This window comes from Adiantum capillus-veneris, chromosome 27 (assembly GCF_014529385.1).
Source record: "Adiantum capillus-veneris isolate H3 chromosome 27, ASM1452938v2, whole genome shotgun sequence".
In the NCBI taxonomy this organism is placed as follows: Eukaryota; Viridiplantae; Streptophyta; class Polypodiopsida; order Polypodiales; family Pteridaceae; genus Adiantum; species Adiantum capillus-veneris.
The window spans coordinates 105721069-105739737 of record NC_140957.1 but is presented as its reverse complement, the minus strand read 5'-3'; the positions used below and the strand labels follow the sequence as shown (position 1 = coordinate 105739737).

The window sequence follows — 18669 nt, the reverse complement described above, 5'->3', positions numbered from 1 at the left end:
ATGAGCGCATTGGAACATTATGGGCAGATGCAAGATAGGGCTTTGGCAAAGATAAATGAAAAGGTCAAGAGTAAGGGTATCAAGAAGCATGACTTGGTTTTGCGCTACAACAGTAAGTTGGACAACACCTTCCAAAAGAAGTTTCGGGTTAAGTGGGAAGGCCCTTTCAAGATAGTGGAGTGTTTTCCAAATGGCACATATCAGATGGCTAACCTGGATGGGGTTCTACATAAGTCCAGGGTAAATGGATTGCGTCTTAAATTGTATCATGCTAGATTGATGATGGTAGAGCAGGATGAGCTGTCTGTGGAGGAAGCATTGTTGGTGAAGGATGAGGAGACCTGTGACGCTGCGAGTCTCATATCGCTTTTTGCTGCTTCTGATCATGAATGATCTAGCAGGCTAGGGGATGGGCAAATTATGTCAGGAGTTTTTTGGAGCAAGGGATTGCGCATATGTACATACACATGCATGGTGCATCAAATAAAGAATTGCCTATTTTCCAGAGCTAGGTGGTTACGTGGGGCCCACATGTGTACAGGTAGGACAGCATGTACATAGTGCATCGATTTTCATCATTACCAGTACCATTGTGTTTTTTCTACAATAATGAGGAGTTGGTAGCGCGTAAAACTTCTCGAGGAATCTATCCGCGGGCCGACGACATGAGGTAAGCAGGTGCGTCAGATGGCATCTAGTGGCGTCAGGACGTCGAACGGGGTCAATATTTGCACGTGGATGAGTACGGACACAACATGGATGTTTTCTTGTGATAATTATGCGGAAAGTTCATCATGAGGACCACTTTTTGGGGCTACTTCACGTGGTGGCGAGACGCATTATTGAAAAAAGCTGAGTGACAGGTGTGCGGATGGATGCAGTAGGGTGACAACTATGCACTGTGAGGTCAGTTTTTGGCTTGTTCGAGGTCCGTTTGAGATCATCTAAAAGGCCAAGGGTGCCCAAGTAATAAAGCTAAGTGTGGAAACTGAAAAACCAGAGAGAAGACCAGAAAAAACGTGGAGAAGAGAGGAGGAACAGCCGTAGGTGTGTTTTTGGGGTTTTTGGAGCCTGTTTTGGCCGTAAACTGCTCATCCGAGGTCGGATTTGAGCACTTTGACATTGTAGACTGGGGTTTTGGGCCGTTCCGGACGCGATGGCGCTGTCCGTTTTGCCAAATTCCTCACTGTTTTTCTGTTGTTTTGGCTGTGTAAGTTTCTCGTATGAGCGAAGCTTCTTCTCCAATTTGTGATTGTATCTGGTATATTTTACCCATTTTGTGTAAGCTATTTTCCCCTTGGTGTTGGCCCAAGCTCATTTGTATCTACACATCAGAAGTTCTCCTCTTTTGAGCTGAGTTTTTTGGGTGTGCGTGTGTGTGTGTGTGTCTCTGTGTGGAGTGGGTAAGTGGATAGTCTCTCTCCTCTCACTCCATGGGTGTGTTTCTTGTCTCGGCCAGGAGGGTTGTATAAGCCGAGTGGTGCCCCATAGTGTGTGTGTGTGTGTGTATCTTTCCAAGAGTGTGTGTCGGGTCGTTATAGAGGCGTTCTGTGTGTTTCCATCCCGCTCACAACGCTTGTGAGTTCCTCCATGTTTGCCTACAAGTGTCCTTCCATGGTTTCCTGCTCAAGAGCCTATTGCTCTTGTTGTAACACAGTGGGTGAAAACTATACTAGGGAGGGCAACTTGGGAGGTGAAGAACTAGTTGAGTGAATGGAGATAAACACACGGGGAGGTAGGGGTAATGGGGATGGTGGACTTCTACTTGGCACTAAATGTTGACGCTTTCTGTGATAGTACTTCAGAGGGCTCAATAGTGGGCTTTGTCGATCTTTAGACTACCTGGTATGTGTCGTGCAGTAGCAGCAACCTACCCAAGTTCTAGGCATCGAGATCCTTGAACTTGCGGGATAGTCTAAACCCACTGGACCACACCCGACTAGACCAAGCTAGACTAGGGTAGACCATTCCTGCTAGATAGGGACGAGAGGGACTAGACGAGCTAGACCACTCCTGCTAGATAGGGACAAGGAAAGATTAAACCAAGGCAAGGTGAAGCTCGACTAGACCAAATTAAAGCCAGTCTGGCAAGGGCCATACAGAGTATATGAGATTTTACCACAAGGAGCAATACAATTAGCCACCTTGGACGGTGTTCCCTTGCAGCTTGCAAAATGGCTCCATAGTAAAATGATATTATCCCCACAGTAAGAGATATGTAGCTATTCTCTAAGCGTTCAAGTTCTAGCATCCCCATTCTCTCAATTCAATTTGAACTCAGCCTAAGCATTTGGCCCTCTGCAAACCAATCAGCCTATCATTTGAATCCCAAAAATTTCTCCCCTTGGACTCATCTCTTGCCAACTGCAACCCAGTGTTTTGTGTTCTGTCCTAAAAGTTCTTGCATTTGGGTCATTGTATTTATTCAATTTTACTATCTTGTGATACTATCCATAGGTTAGGTAGTGTATATTCCTCATATTAAAACTCATGATCATGTGTTTTATTTTCCACATGTCTCGGTTTCCATCTAGAGTGCTGAATTCGGTTTCTATCGGGCTACTCTCCATTGTGAAACTCTCAGTGTGAAAAGCTAGAATGCAATGTTCACTCTCCCCCTCTCAGTGTAAAAAACCATCTTGCCATGTTCCCTCTCTAGGTTTCTTACGGCCAGAAGGTATAATTAGCCACCTCTTATCTTCACAATTGGATCTTTGAGGAGATATTGCAAGAGTCCAGGAATGCTATTGCTACCATTGAGCTCGAAGCAAAGCGGTTCGCTGCTACTCACCAGTGCCACTCAGCCACATATGCGATCGTGGAAGGGTCTCTGCATGTCGCAGAGAGTGCAATCGCGAATAGAGATGCTACTATTTTTGCACTGCGACAAGCATTGAAGGTGAAGTCTCCAATCATTGACGACCTCCGGCTCAGGTGTGCAAGAATTCCAAGAGATGCTACTACACAGAGATATGGGGGTCCAAGCTCCTGTGGATATGGGGTATGGATGGACTGGGCAGGGACACAGGTACAGCCTCCGGTTGGTTGGGTATGCACAACCAAGTTTTTCTACACAGTTCATGGGACCTTCTACACAAACTCCTGTTGGGTATGCTCAGCCTCAGCAATTCCCATACTATCCTTAGAGGTTTCATCCGCCCGCACCCATGACACACATGCAGACGATACAAAGAGTTAGTTGCGATGGCTTTGCTAGCGCACATCACCATGGTTGTGTCAGTCGGCGGCCTCAATGAACTTCAGCACAAGTGCTTCCATTTGCTGAGTAGCAGGTGGCTGCTCTTTTCACAAAGAGCCAATTTGTTGAGAGTAGAGTCTAGTAGCCTATAGTCCAACAGACTCCCACCATCGATTTGATGGTTCCGCCTCCAAAGGCTGACACTTTCGATGCAATAGTGCAACGTAGTAGGTTCTTGTTCCAGTTCCAGTGTCTTCTTGCAGTTTTAGTATTCCTGGAGAGTAACCTGTAGCAAGGCTACAGTGTCACTAGCACAGGGCGGATAGTTAGTTACAATTGGGCTGGAGTTCACACTAGACGGACTCTCGCCTGGTAGTGATACGTGGCACGGATATAGGTGGTAGTCTAGCCGACGCAAGGCGAGATCACCACCACCACAATTTGGAGATAGACTTAGCTGGACGGGATATTTTGTGAGCCATTGGCTTAGCCCGTCTTACCCTATGCCTGACATTAGTCCCCCTCTTGGAGAAGTGAACCTAGCTCATAGCCATATATGCTGATAAATTTTTGAGCTGGCAGATGTACCCTGCATGCCCTCCTGGCTTGGTTCAGACTGACCTCCAGTGAAAAATCAAGCATACATATTGCAAAGTGTCTCCAAGGTTGTATGCTATTAGCATATTCCAAACTTTAAAAGCTTCTATGTAATATGACCTCCTAAAGTATGTTTGTATATATCCGTAGTTGGTTCAACTCTTGGTATCATTACATCATCCACTTTGTATGGTAGAATGTCTTGAGTCTTGAGTCTCGAGTTCATGCACCGCATATCTACACCGTCCATGTACATTGGAGCCTCAACACCCCCATTGTACCCTTGAGTCACACGCTTGGAGATGAGAGTGCTACCAGCCAAAGTATATGGTTCTATGACTTTGTCGAGCTCCATTGAATTCCGAGTCTGTTGTGCTTTGAGTTGTTGTTCCATTTCAGTGTGATTTCTTTTTGTTGGAGTGAAGTTTCTTGCATACTGCATTGAGGAGCACCAATTGTAGAGAGCACAACACACTTTCCCTGCTACAATCTCCATCATAGTCATGAGTTCTTTATCGCTTCATCAACATTATCTTGGTCTTTAAGGCCACAAATCGTGAAGTGTAAGGCATGCACATGCTTCCTTTACTCCTCTCCTAATGTCAAGTTAATGATGGTGGGTGTGATGGTCGTTTCCTTGAATTTTTCTTTCTTGGTGATCTCGATCCATTTCTCAGCCTCATTTGTTTTCAATTGGGTCTTTGTAATAACATCCAGCCACAAAATCGTCATTTCTTTGTGTTGCTCCTCCCCTTTTTTGATAGCTCGTACTTGTTTTTCAATCGTGTTGAGTTCATCAACTATTGAGGGTTGAAGCTCTCGCTCTTCGAGTGTGTGTCGTGATCGCTACTTTGCAAGCTCCTTGAGTAATGCGATCTCCTCATCTTGGGAGTCACACGATCTTCAAGTGTATAAATCATGCTTTCTTTGACCGCCATGCATACTTCAAGTGCCTTATTGTGCCTAGGAGGTTACGATTAATCTTGTTAATGGAATCTCACATTTCTTCTTTTGGATTTTTGAATGGCATCTTCCAAAGGGTAGTCATTGCCATTTGCTTTTTCATGTTTGAGAACTGCAATTAGAAAGGGAGAGGGAGAAAGTTCTTGAGAGAGAAATCCACACTATGGAAAGAGGTGTTTCCACATTATGCATACTTGCTTGTTGCACACATCCAAGCAACGTAGTCGAACTTTGGAAGTTCGAGTTGCACCAGATTGAATTACAGTGTGTGTTAACAATCTCTCCAATTATGAACCATGCTAAGTATATAGGTGTTCCCACATCGTGCATACATATTCATTCCACACATGTCTACAATCTCTGCAGTAGAGAGCCAAGTCAGGCAAGGAATAGAGGGTGCAAGTTCGCACAACGAACCAATGGGTAAGGTCGTGTAGGTAAGAGAGAGAGAGAGAGAGAGAGAGAGAGAGAGAGATTCCATTAGGATATTGCCTTGTATTGAATTATTCCCTTAACAAGGGTATTGCCTGGTATTGAATTATCTTACATACATGACATTAACAAGGGTATTGCCTTGTACTGAATTATCTTACATAATTAATTATGCCAAAATCAATAGAAATACTCGAGGTAAGAAAAAAAAACTCACTTCAGCAATATACCAAGCTGGAAAGGTACGTAAGGTACGGTACGTGTTCGGTAGGTACTGTACGTAGTACCGAATGGATTGAGTGGTAAGGTACGTAAAATTCGTAAGGTTTTTTTCGAAAACGTCAAAAACCTACAATACGGTCCGTACTTGATAATAAAGTCATAAGTATCACTTCTAGGATATTAGCTCACTGTTCTACTATCCAAGGCTGTCATAAATAGACAATCCAAGGCGAGTCATGACCACTTTCTCGACATTCAATATTCACAAACAAATACAATTCAAAGCTTCAGTTCTCTCTCAAATATACTTCAACAAACTTCAAACTTCAAACTACAGAGAACTTCATATTCATCATGATTTGCACACTGTATAGTATTCGACGAACGAGAGTTGAAACAGAGTGCGCTCCAGACTGGGTTGGGTTTGCGAGGCATGGTGTACCTACAGATTGGTGAACGAAAACATTGATGCTATCATGAGAAACACACAAGGTATGCGCGAGGGAGACGGGAGAGACTCACGAGGACGAGCACTTACCTTTACCGCGCACAAGGTTGCTCTGCAGGTGAGTTTGCAGAGCTTTGTCTGCAATAAACAAGCGCCCAAACTCTCTCTGTAGTACTCTGTAGTCAATAGTTTGCAATAAACAGGCGCCCAAACTCACTCTGCCTCAATAACCAAGCGGCCAAACCCCCAAAACAGAGGCGAAATTAAATCCGAAAACGCGAAGGGGAAATTCTTTTTTTTTGGCTACAGTACGGATCCGTACGGTACCGTACCGTACTGTACGAACGTACGGTACAGTACAGATCCGTACGTACGTACGGATCCTACCTTGCAATATACTATTCATAGCGCCTATGGTCTCAACATTTGTTATCAAAGATTTAGTGCATCTTGGATTTCCTTACTTCAATCGAATATTCTTTCATGATGGTCTAGTAATAAGTTGGGTGTTTGCCAATACATACTTTCTTGACTTGATTAAAAGAAGAAAAGGAAAGCTTCAGATTTAGTAACATAATCACAAAGAATTTAAAAATCTTGTAAAATTATCATATGGAGATAAGTTAATTGAAATTTGAAATTGGGCATCCTTTGAACAATATTAAGATGAGCCCTTTGAATGCTGCATCTTTGAATATTGCATGGGAACGTATGTCAAAGGAGTAGCTGGAGGCTCCAACATCCATCCTTTGTCTTTCCCTTTGCATCCAGGTTGATTATGTTTACATCCCTATTCCCCGGGTCGAATATAAGGATCTTTGAATATTCGGCTCTGTAATTTGTATTTAACAATGAACTGAAAACATGGCTTTTCTTGATTTAGAACAAAAAATATTACTTTTAAAAATGTGCTAAGGCATTGCTTGGCTACTAGACATTACTGCACATGCTCTGCAACTTGTCTCCATACCAAAGATGAGCTCGACTTTATGTATAGCTCCGCAATTGCTGCATTCATTGCAGCCCCTATTGACAGTGTGTCTTCATTTAATGAGAAGTGCGGCGAGTGAAACATTTGCTTTACAGTAGAATTCTCTCTTCCCACTCCCAAGAAGAACATTGCACCTGGTATTTCCTCTAAATAGAAAGCAAAGTCCTCTCCCCCCATTGTTGGCTGTGTGGATAGGATATTCTCTTTGCCCAGCATCAAACTTCCCACCTTCTGAATGTGTTCATACATTTTATGGTCATTTATTAAAGCCGGATAAAAAGTATCACCATCAAAGTCCACAAATGCTTCACAACCCAAGACGGCAGCTTGTTTCTCAATCACCTGCATAGGACCTAGAGCTTGCTCAAATTACAAGCATCAAAGTATATTAATCTTAATTAATGATTTTTTGAACATCTCCTAATGGCTATAAAATAAAGATAATAAACAAAGGAAAAAAAATCAGTAATACATAGTTGCAAGGAAACTTAAAAAGCAGAAAAACGCTAGAAAAAAGGTAAGGAAAAAGATAGGACACACATTCTATGTGCACTTGACCACCTCTTTATACAGACATGCAAAATCTTTTGACTTTCCACTTTCCTGAGGAGTATCTACTACTGGCTCAAATCAGTACATACATAGTGCAAGGGACCTTAAAGAGATAAAAAATGCTATTAAAAAAAAAGATAAAGATAAAGAAAACACAAATGTAAAATGACACACATTCCATGCACGCTTAACAACCTCTTTATATAGACGTGCACAAAATCTTTTGACATTCCACTTTCATGAGGCTTTTCATTTCCCTTCACTTCCGCATTTTAGATGTTTTGAAAGGATTTTTTATTTTTCCAAAATAGTGGAATGAGATAAGAGGGGTGTGACCAACTACTGACCTCCTGTATCCTTTCCTTAAGCTTCTTCCTTCCCTCCTGTGCAGTGCTGCGAAAGGTTCCTTTAATGGTCACTTCATCTGGAATAACATTCACTGCTTCCCCGCCTTTCACCGATGTCACGGAAACCACCTGTGGAGAGCTCAGTTCATTTTTCACGGTGAAATTATTATTTTTCCTTAAAAGTATTTGCAAAAAAATGGCTCTACAATGAGATTTTCAGGTAGGTATGAGTTTTGAATGCAGATTAGATCAGTAGCTGCTCGCTTGCACAAACTGCTAAAACTTCCAGAAATGATTTTAAAAACCACCCAAACAGAGCTTACACACTTTAATTCCAACCTTTTTTCAGAGTTTACACACTTTGAACTCCTGAAGAAGTTCAAAACAGGTATGCTATTTTTTAGGGAAACTATAAAAAGTTTCAATTGTGAATAGAGCATTCTATGTAAACACCTATATCAATAGATACGGCATTATTAGTATGGCCAAGAAGCCATGGTGGTCATGGATTTTGTAGCCATTGAGAACATTGATGAGACACTACGTTCAGTCGAAGTTAGGGTGAGGGAATGGTCCCCATTCCTGTGACATGTGGGATCACATGGCGACCGGCACAGACTAGGAGTCATTGTGGGAGCACATATATCGGGGGAAAGGTCCCTGAAGAGCGTCCATGGAGGGAGGCAAAAAATTACTCTGATGCTGACTTGTAGGGTGTACACTAGGGTAATTCTTTCATTCCGGATGCTGACTTGTCAGCCATAAAAGAAGCTCTGTTGTCGCCATCATTATTGATGGCTGCTGACGCCTGCAAATTTTTTGGCTACTGACTTGGCAGTGATCCAAGCTACTGCGGTGGAGTTACTGTGAAGAATAGACAGGGAAAGAACGGGTCTCATTGAAACGAACATGCGGAGCGGATTTCCCGGCTACACGGACCGCCTATAGACACGCGTCGGACGAACAACCCGACCGTAGCCACCATCCAGTAGCACCCCCGCATTGGGGTCAACGTCCAAGGACGTAGGCGTGCACCTATAAGACGGAGCGTCCCATACCACCCGGCCTCACCTCCTCGAGGTGACCTCGCACACTCCTAGCTTCACGGGCTAACCACTTGCACTCTGCTAGTGGGGGTCGATAACTACAAATGAGGACTTGGCCTCCCTTTTATAATAGTGGCTGGACACACTCGCCGGGTTAACACTACGGCCGCTTGGACACCAGACGCCCCTCCCGACAATGTCCTAGACCGGATCCCCTCTCCTGTGAGTGGGACATAACATACTTCTCCCTTTAAGAACCATTGATGTCCTCATCAATGAAGTGGGGATAATGAGCTTTCAAAGCTCTAATTGATTCCCCAAGTAGCAAACTTTTCAGATTGACACTTTCATTAATTAAATACTCGTCATAAGTTTTTTGACGCGAATGACAGGTACGATGATCTAGAACAACCTCTGGTTCTTGAGGAATATATTCAATTCGCATATCTTGCCATACATTTTCCTCGATAGGCACAACAACGTCGTTTTTGCCTAATTTTTCTTTAAGGCGGCTGACATGGAACACTGGATGCACGCTAACATCCGAAGGAAGAACCAGTTTATAGGCAACTTGGCCAATTTTTCTTTGTGATCAAGAATGGACCATACGAGACCGCTTTCATTGTCTATTCAGAGAGGGATCTGGACCGCTAGCTAGAGTCATGAGATATCAAGAGACACAGGGAGAGTCTCTTAAGGAGATCAGGCAGTGGGAGACATTCAGAGATGGAGATCACTTACTTCTTTAGAGCACAGACCCAGCAATCAGATGAGCAAGTTTCAGAGCAAACTTCAGAGCCCACCTATACCAGAGGTATATTAGTTGACAGAGCCATTGATCCTGGAAGAGCTAGACGCCCACGTCTAGGAGGGCGACCACGACATCGACAGAGGCTCCAACAGAGGATCGGGACTATCCTAGCACGACATGGGAGATGTCCAGTATGACTATTTATAAAGGTGGACATTGACGATGCTCTTCAGCGACCAATAAAATACTTTCTTGGACAATGCCTGATGCCGAGCATCCTCGGACATTGATGATGATCATTGATTTTAGTTTTTCAATTCTTCATTTTTATTTTGTACCCAGACATTGTATTAGATCCACCAAGATTGTATCAGTTTAGTCTCATAGGTCATTTTGGCCTTTTGAAAACGTTTAATATAACATTTCATTTCATTTCATTTCCACTAGTGGAAAGGATAATTTCATCCAATGGCCCCCTAATAAGCACGATCTCAAATTGAATTTACAAAGGTCTGCTTCACAGCTTCTGGTATTACTCCTATGGCAAGCAATTATGGCTCAAATCTGTGCTGATGTGAGGAAGCTAAGAGAGGTCCTGTTGGTCGTGGACGCCTCATTCTACGAACGGCAATGACCCTTTCCAATGTAATGCCCTTAGAGTGGCATCTATGGTAGGGTAGATCAGGTGGATGAGAAAGTAGAGGCTGCTGGTGCAGTATAATTGGCATAAAAAGTCTGTGAGGATTCTCTATGTTGGCAGCACGGGGCCAACTCCTCCCCCGTCCCTCAAGCGAGTCTTTATGTGATGCATGAAGGTTTTGGATCATTGCATCAAATCATTTGCTATATATATGTGTGTGTGTGTGTGTGTGTGTGTGTGTGTGTGTGTGTGTGTGTGTGTGTGTGGGATCTGGCTGACGCGAACCCTAATTGCGAAGACCCATGTAGCCTGCTACAGTGTCACTTTCACTTTCACAGGACAGTTAGTTTACAGTTGGGCTTTGGCCAGTTGGTCTTTGGTCTGGGCGGTTCACACTAGACGGACTTGTTGGGCAGAGACACGTGGCAGGGTGGTCTAGTGCACATCGTGGCCAGTTCACCACCACCACCCAGTGGGGATAGACTTAGGTGATGCTCTTTATGAGCCGTTGGTGGCTCTTGATGATTGTAGATATGAGTAGTCGTTTTGGGCCAGTGGCATTATCTTGTACGTAGTCGTCTAGAGTGAGTCTATGCACAGAGCACTTCTTCACCATCCCTGCACATCTGAGCCTCGACACCCCCATTGTACCTGTGAGTCCTGGGCTGGAGCTGAGTGTGTTGCCACGCCAGAGTCTGTATCAGTCTTGGAGATAGTCAAGTCATATGTTCTGGTCTACTGTTGTGTCTTTGTGAGCTCTGTTGATGTCTATTGTTTCCTTTCTGTTCACTTTGTTTGAGTGAGATTGTCACGCACATTGCACTGAGGACCACCCACAGTAGAGAGCACGACACATTATCCGCGCTAAAGGTGCTCTCATTTTGGCGATCACGGTGGGACCTCAAAGGAAGTCTCACTCTTGTGGAGATAAAATCGTGAAGCTAATCGGTTGTTACCTAGCTCCACACACTTGCTTACACTGTGGAGATAGTCTGCAAGTCTGGTCCTCTCTCGCCCTGGTCCAAGTCTTAGTCCTCGTCCCTGGTCCTTGGTCTTTGGTCCTGGTCCAGCCCTCCTCGTCCTGCCAGCTAGGTGGTCTAGTCACTGGTCCTCGACAAGGTGGTCTAGTCACCATCCTCACTTGTTCTGTGTTAGACCTGTGTTGTTCACTACATGACACATACAAGGCGGTCAGTTGAGCGTCAAAGCGCACTACTGAGCCCTCTGAAGCACTATAACAGAAGACGCCCTGTGGTATCTAGTAGAAGTCCTTTAACCTCATCAACCATACCTCCACATACGACATCCCCCATTCCTTCAATCCCCATTCCTTCATCCGGTTCCACATCTTCCAGATCACCTTCTCCAGTAAAGCTCTCTCCTATTCTGCTACAGCAGGCTATTGAGCAACAGGCTCAACAAGGGGCCATGGAGGCGTTGGCTAGTGTGTTGGCCAAGGTAAACATCAAGTTCCCCACCAAAGGACTCTCCTCGGAAGATGCGGACGACCATGCATGGAGGTTCGTATCTCTCTGTAGAGGACGTGGTCTTAACAGGGAAGATGCTTATCTGGTACTTTTTCCATCCACCTTGGACGGCTTAGCAAACAAATGGTACAACCAGTTTGCAGAGAATCATTTTGCAACTTGGGCAGACTTAAGACAACAGTTCTGTTTAGGCCGGGCGACTACCAAGAGAAAGTGTTGGATGAGTTGGCCAACATGGTGCTCCAGCCAGAGGAGACTTTTGCAGAGCTTATGACCAAAACCAAGTCTCTGGTTGCCAAGCTTCCCCAGCAACCCAATGAATTCATGGTTAAGAAGTGGGTGGAGAAGGCGCTTCCAAAAACCTCTCAACAAAAACTCCGGGAGAGCCTCCGACCTGACGCCACTCTGGAGGAATTCATCGCAGCTGCTACTAGAATAGAGGGGGCTAGGAAGCTGTTCAACAACTCTCCTCACATAGATACTCCCTCTGTGTTCTCGAAAGGTAGTCCTGCTGATCCTTTGACTTCCTTGCACAGGGAACTCGAAGCCCTCAAACTACAACGCGCCCTCCAAGAAGAAAAATCAATCTCTCTGAGACAAGAGAAACCATCGCACCTTGAGGCTTTGGATCAAATCAAGAGGGAACTAGAAGAGCTTGGGTCTCAACAGGAGACTAAAGCTATGGTATGGTGCAGCTCTTGTCGCTCTCCTGGACATCCTCCACAGGACTGTCCCCTTCTGGCTTATTGCCACTTCTGCGAAAAATCTGGGCACGAAGATAAGGATTGTTACTATATCAAAGGATTGCAGCAAATACAACAAAATCTAGGTCCTCTCCAACAAGGGCTAGCACCTGCATCCAACATGGTCTCACCCTACGGCCATCAAAACCCGTTGCCTCCTCTACTGACAACACCCCCTATGCAGCAAGGTATGCACAACAACTTTGCACCTCACAGCTTTTATCATGCCAGTACTCCCTCAGTTCCCCAAAGCTTCTACACCTCAGCCTCCAGCACCATGCAACAACAAGAGCAACGACCACCTCATCCCCCGTTTCGTCCGTCTAATCGGTCAATCTTATGCTACAGATGCGGTGAATATGGGCATTACCAAAGTAAGTGTCCTTTACTTGAAGGGTCTCCTCCTTGCAGACATTGTCCGGAGTCTAAGGACCACTACAGTAAAGATTGTCCCAAACAAAGGGCATCCTCATCTTCAGGCCCAAATCAAAATCAACAAGAGTTTACATTCCCGAAAATCAATCTAATCACAGTGAACACCACCCCTCAGCCAGCACCTGCTACACATACAGTTCAGCCACAACAAGCAGAAGAGCCTACTGGGGTGCTCACTCGAGCACAAAGAGCAGCCCTGGGTTTAAGTTTGCCAACGGGACCATCCTGTCCAACCCTTCTGCAACCTGTTCAAAATGTTGCACCCGTAAGTGGTGCAAAGAATAGGCCAATCTCTATGCTTTCGGACATTGATGGAGCCTTCCTGGCAGCAGTAGCTGACTTGCAACAGGTCAAAGTTTCCGAGGAGGCCCAGGTTGTAGGAGCTAGGCCCACAACGGAAGCAATCTTGAAGAACACCTTTCAGCAAGTGTCTCTTTATGAGATGCTCCGGCTAGATGCAACCCTTAGAAGTGACACCCTCTCAATAATTCAGTCTTTGTACCCTGGTACAAGGCCTAGTGGCGGGCACCTACCTGTGTAGCCCTTGGAGTCCTACATGATTTCATATCCAGCTGCTCCCCTCACCGACTATAAAAGTCCACGTCTTACTGTATCTATTCTTAGACATCCATTCTCAGGCGTCATAGTGGATGGTGGGTCTGGAATCAATCTAATGCCCAAATTTACCATGTCAGCCTTAGGTCTGCAGCCTACTCGCCCTGCTCCATTCACTGTTACATTGGTAGACCAGAGGACAGTCTACCCTGTGGGCATAGTAGAGAGGGTGCCTTTGAAGGTACAAGACTTCACCTTTAGCTTGGATTTTGTGGTGGTCAGTCTTCCTCAGGTGGAAGGAGGATTCCCTTTGCTGATTGGTAGACCATGGTTGCGGCATACTAAGGCACTTCATGATTGGGGAAACGACGCCATGTGGATACACACTCCCGGCTCCCAAATGCAACCAATCCGGCTTGAAGGAGGGATGGATCCAGTGGCCCATCACAGCTCATTGTCAGTACAGTCCAACCCCGACCCTAAGCAGCCCATCCCACCTGACGGGTCTGACGAGGACCTGCTACAGTGGTTGGAAGCTACCACAGCAATGCCATGCTACATGGTCTCTATTCAAAACTTACATGTGCCGCCAGTAACACTCTCTCTTCAAACTCCTCAAGAGGACACAGATGTCCAAAGTCCTACAGCAGACAGTACAACAGTCGAAGAAGTAAGTGTGTCAGCCCCAAATTCTCATGCTTCGAATGACCCGCCGATGGAAGCCCTCGGTCTTGGGGAACCTATAACACATCACCGAAGGGGGAAGAAATCTCCTCTGCATGCACTCGCCAAAGATTTCCCCCTTCCTGGAGCATCTCCCAAGTTGGACCCCCTACAAAAGCACTCTGTCATGTGTACATCTGAAGATTTACCCTTCGAGGAGCTCCCACAGGGATGGTTACAAGAAGAGTAGGCAGAGTTTCCAATCGATCAAACACTTGCCCATGATGTCTTGAAGCTCCAAGAGGTAGCTCACCTCTCATCTTCAGAAGCACCCTCTCCAGCTACACCCCCGGACCCGGTCAGAGAAGTCAACCTGGGAAATCCTGACAACCCTCAACATGTACTGTTAGCAGCTTGGTTATGGGAGCATCCCGCATTACTCAATCAGGTAGTCTCTTTCATACACTCTTTTAAAGATGTTTTTGCTTGGTCCTACAAGGATTTAGAGGGGATTCCACCAGAATTGGGTGTCCACACTATACCTCTGGTTGAAGGGGCTAAGCCTGCAAGAGGCCGAGCATACAAGCTCAACCCGAAGTATGCTGAGGCGGTCAAGGCAGAGTTAGAAAAAATGCAAGAGGCAGGGATCATTGTACCTGTGGAGCACTCTGAGTGGTTATCATCCATGGTGATAGCGCCTAAGAAGCAGTCCAACAAAATCCGTGTGTGCGTAGATTACCGTGCTCTGAATAAGGTAACTATCCCAGATGGTTTCCCAACACCTTTCACTGAGCGTGTGCTCGAAGATGTAGCAGGGCATGTATTGTATAGTTTCATGGATGGGTTTAGTGGATACAATCAGTTGGGCATCCATCCAGGTGATCAGCTGAAAACGGCCTTTGTGACTCCCTGGGGTATTTTTATATACACTCGAATGTCTTTTGGGTTGAAAAATGCCCCACCTTCTTTCAATAGGGCGGTATATCTCATTTTTTGTCCTCTGCTTACGGATCATCTTCGCATCTTCATGGACAATTTTTCGACCTTCTCAGGTGCTCAATGCTCAACCCCAGTGGAAAACTGTTAAGTATGGAGCCTGATTTACCCTTGTAATTTTCTGTGGTAAAAGCGCACATTTGTAAGGCCCCCATTATGAGGAGAAGCCATCGTGCGTGAAGGAAAATCACTCACCGGAAACCAAAATTTTCACGGACAAGAATCAGGGGCAACTTTAAAGGCCTCGGGGGCGGAGGCCCCCGAGACTTTTTTTTCGCCGGAATATTATGGCCGGACGGCGGCCAGAAAGTGGTCGGAAAACAACCGGTCGGTTGGCCGGTGGCCGGTAGTCAATGGTCGGTGGTCGGAAGTCAATGGTCGGTGGCCGGTGGTCGGAAGTCAATGGCCGGTGGCCGGTGGCCGAATTCAAAAGCGGACTTGTCTTCTCAAGGGCGGCCACACATGGGCGGATTGGAGGGTCCGATTTGGACTTATTCGCACAAGGGCGGCTACACATGGCTGTCTCTCATAAGAGAGGGCAGCCCTTTTGGCCTATAAAAGGAGGCCATTTCTACACACATTTCATACTGTGAAGTTGATGCAACAAGGTGAGTGTGAGGTGGTGAGAGTGAAGCAAGGCGGGAGCTCCATTAAGGGTATAATCCCTTTGTAAATTACTTCTTGTTTTGAAGTACTAAAGCCATTGAGTGGCTGCTTTCCCGTGGACGTAGCCCACATTGGGTGAACCACGTATATCGTGTGTACTCTCTCTCTCTCTCTCTCTCTCTCTCTCTCTCTCTCTCTCTCTCTCTACTCTATAATCTCGTGTATGTAAATCTGTCTCTCTCCATTAAGTAATCTACTCAATTATCTATTTAGCTACGTCGTATTTCCTAACAACTGGTATCAGAGCAAGGTTTGCTCGTAGCTAAATTATCTCAAGGAAAGGATTCCTTGAATTGAGTGGGAGTTATGGCAGAGGAAGGGAAGCTCAAGATTGAGAAGTTCAACGGCAAAAACTACCAACATTGGAAGATGCAGATTGAAGACTATCTCTACCAGAAGGACCTCTATTTGCCACTAGGCGGTCTTGCGAAGAAGCCCGCAACAATGGCAGATGAAGCATGGATTGTCCTTGATCGAAAGGCACTGGGAACAATCCGGTTAAGCTTGGCGTCAACGGTGGCCTTCAATGTTTCGGAGATGAAGACCACGGAGGACTTGATGAAGTCACTTGATGACTTCTACGAGAAACCATCGGCATCCAATAAGGTATTTCTTATGAAGCGCTTGTTCAATCTAAAGATGGCAGAGAATGGTTTAGTTGCAGAACACCTAAATGACTTTAACACAAACATAAATCAACTTCGATCAGTGAAAATCAATTTCGATGACGAAGTACGAGCTCTCCTTATACTATCATCTCTACCGGATAGTTGGGACAGCCTTGTGATGGCTGTAAGTAATTCTATCTCTGGCACAAATACTCTTAAGTTTGATGATGTTGTGGGTGTTCTCCTAAGCGAGGAAATGCGAAGGAGAAGCACAGGAGAATCATCAAGTGCTGCACTATCGGTGGAAACAAGAGGAAGGCCTAAGGAGAGGTTCAAAAACCAAAAGGGTCGTGATCGCTCAAGGCGGAGCAAGTCACGCACAAAGTCAGTTCTTGAATGTTGGAACTGCCGCAAGAAAGGCCACGTCAAGAAGGATTGCTGGTCCAAGAAGAAGAAGGAGACAGAGTCTCAAGACAACAAGCCAACATCGGAGGCCAATGTGGCAGGTAAAGTAGAGCAAGATGCTCTAATTCTCTCATTAGACAATGTGTCTAATTCCTGGATAGTAGATTCCAGGGCTTCATTCCATGCGACACCACACAAGCAACATTTCCAAGACTACATTAAAGGTAATTTTGGGTATGTATACTTGGGAGATGATGAAGCTTGTGAAATTGTCGGCAAAGGTACAGTTTCTGTCAAAACTGCTAACGGAAATGAATGGAAGCTTAAAGATGTTAGGCATGTTCCTTCTCTTCGCAAAAATTTGATCTCTACAGGACAATTGGACGATGAAGGTCACAACATTGCATTCGGAAACAAACGGTGGAAGATCTCAAAGGGATCTTTGGTGGTTGCCAAGGGTGAAAAAGTCGGTACACTTTACTTGTGTGCTGTTAGCATGCAACCTTCAGCTTGTGCAGCAACTACAGAAGTTTACAGTGCGGTGTGGCACTACCGACTTGGGCATATGAGTGCCAAAGGAATGCAAATCCTTCAAACAAAGAAGCTTCTACCAGGTTTGAAAGAAGTGGACTTAGAATTCTGTGAAGATTGTGTTTATGGTAAACAAAAGAGGGTAAAATTTCAAAAATCAGGAAATGAAAGAAAAAATAAAAAACTTGAGTTGGTTCATTCTGATGTTTGGGGTCCTGCAAGTACACCATCACTTGGTGGCTCATTGTACTATGTAACATTCATAGACGATACGACTAGAAAAACATGGGTTTATGTCATGAAGAATAAATCCGATGTATTTTCCATATTTCAAAGGTGGAAAGCCTTTGTGGAGAATGAAACAGGTACCAAGGTTAAATGCCTCAGATCCGACAATGGAGGCGAATATTGCAGCCAAGCTTTTGAAATCTTTTGTGCTAGCAATGGCATTCGGAGGCAAAGGACAACCCCAAGGACACCTCAACAAAATGGGATTTCGGAAAGGATGAACAGAACAATCATGGAACGAGCACGAAGCATGCGGCTACATGCAGGCCTACCGCTTGAGCTTTGGGCAGAAGCTGTAAGTACGTCTGTGTACTTAATCAATCGGTCACCCTCAACGGCATTGGATGGGGGAGTTCCAGAAGAGGCATGGACAAGTAAACCGGTGAATTATGCATTTCTCAAAGTGTTTGGGTGTGAGGCTTTCATGCACATAGATAGAAGCCTAAGATCAAAGTTAGATGCAAAGTCCAAAAAGTGTTTCTTCATTGGCTATGGAGAAGGAGACTTTGGGTATCGCCTATGGAATCCTGAAGATGGTAAAATCTTAAGGAGTAGGGATGTAATTTTTAACGAACAAAATATGTACAAAGATTACTTGGAAAGAAAACAAACAAAAGAAACAGGTGATGAGTACATGGAGCTTGAGGACGGTGAAGACTCAAGGACTGCAAACGGTGACAATGTACAACAACGTCAACCAAATGAGGAGCCTCAACCTATTCTCCGAAGATCTACAAGAGCAAGTAGACCTCCAGAAAGATTTGTTCCTTCCTTCAACCATCTCTTGATCTCAGATTCTGGAGAGCCGGAATCATATGAAGAAGCTATGCAACATGAATCCAAAGAAGAATGGACGAAGAGCATGCAAGTAGAGATGGACTCACTATATCACAACCAAACATGGGTGTTGGTTGAGTTGCCTAAAGGTAAGCGGGCACTTCAAAACAAATGGGTGTACAAGATAAAGGAAGAAGAAGGTGGGAAGAAAAGATACAAGTCTAGGCTTGTGGTAAAAGGTTTTTCTCAAAAGAAAGGTATTGACTTCAATGAAATATTTTCTCCTGTTGTAAAAATGAACTCAATTAGGCTTGTCTTAAGCTTTGT

At 44.9% G+C, this 18669-nt stretch overlaps 1 protein-coding gene across 1 annotated transcript in view; it reads right to left on the bottom strand.

The window, feature by feature from the left end:
• Positions 1–6448: 6448 nt before the first annotated feature.
• The window catches only part of LOC147422500 (IAA-amino acid hydrolase ILR1-like 1), a 67055-nt gene continuing 54834 nt past the window's right edge, over positions 6449–18669 (bottom strand). The window contains exons 4-5 of the mRNA XM_086503661.1: positions 7752–7880; positions 6449–7194 (exon numbers count right to left, since the gene is read on the bottom strand). Coding sequence (XP_086359787.1) covers positions 6799–7194; positions 7752–7880 — 525 coding nt within the window. The 3' untranslated portion in view covers positions 6449–6798. The remainder of the gene's footprint in view (positions 7195–7751; positions 7881–18669) is intronic.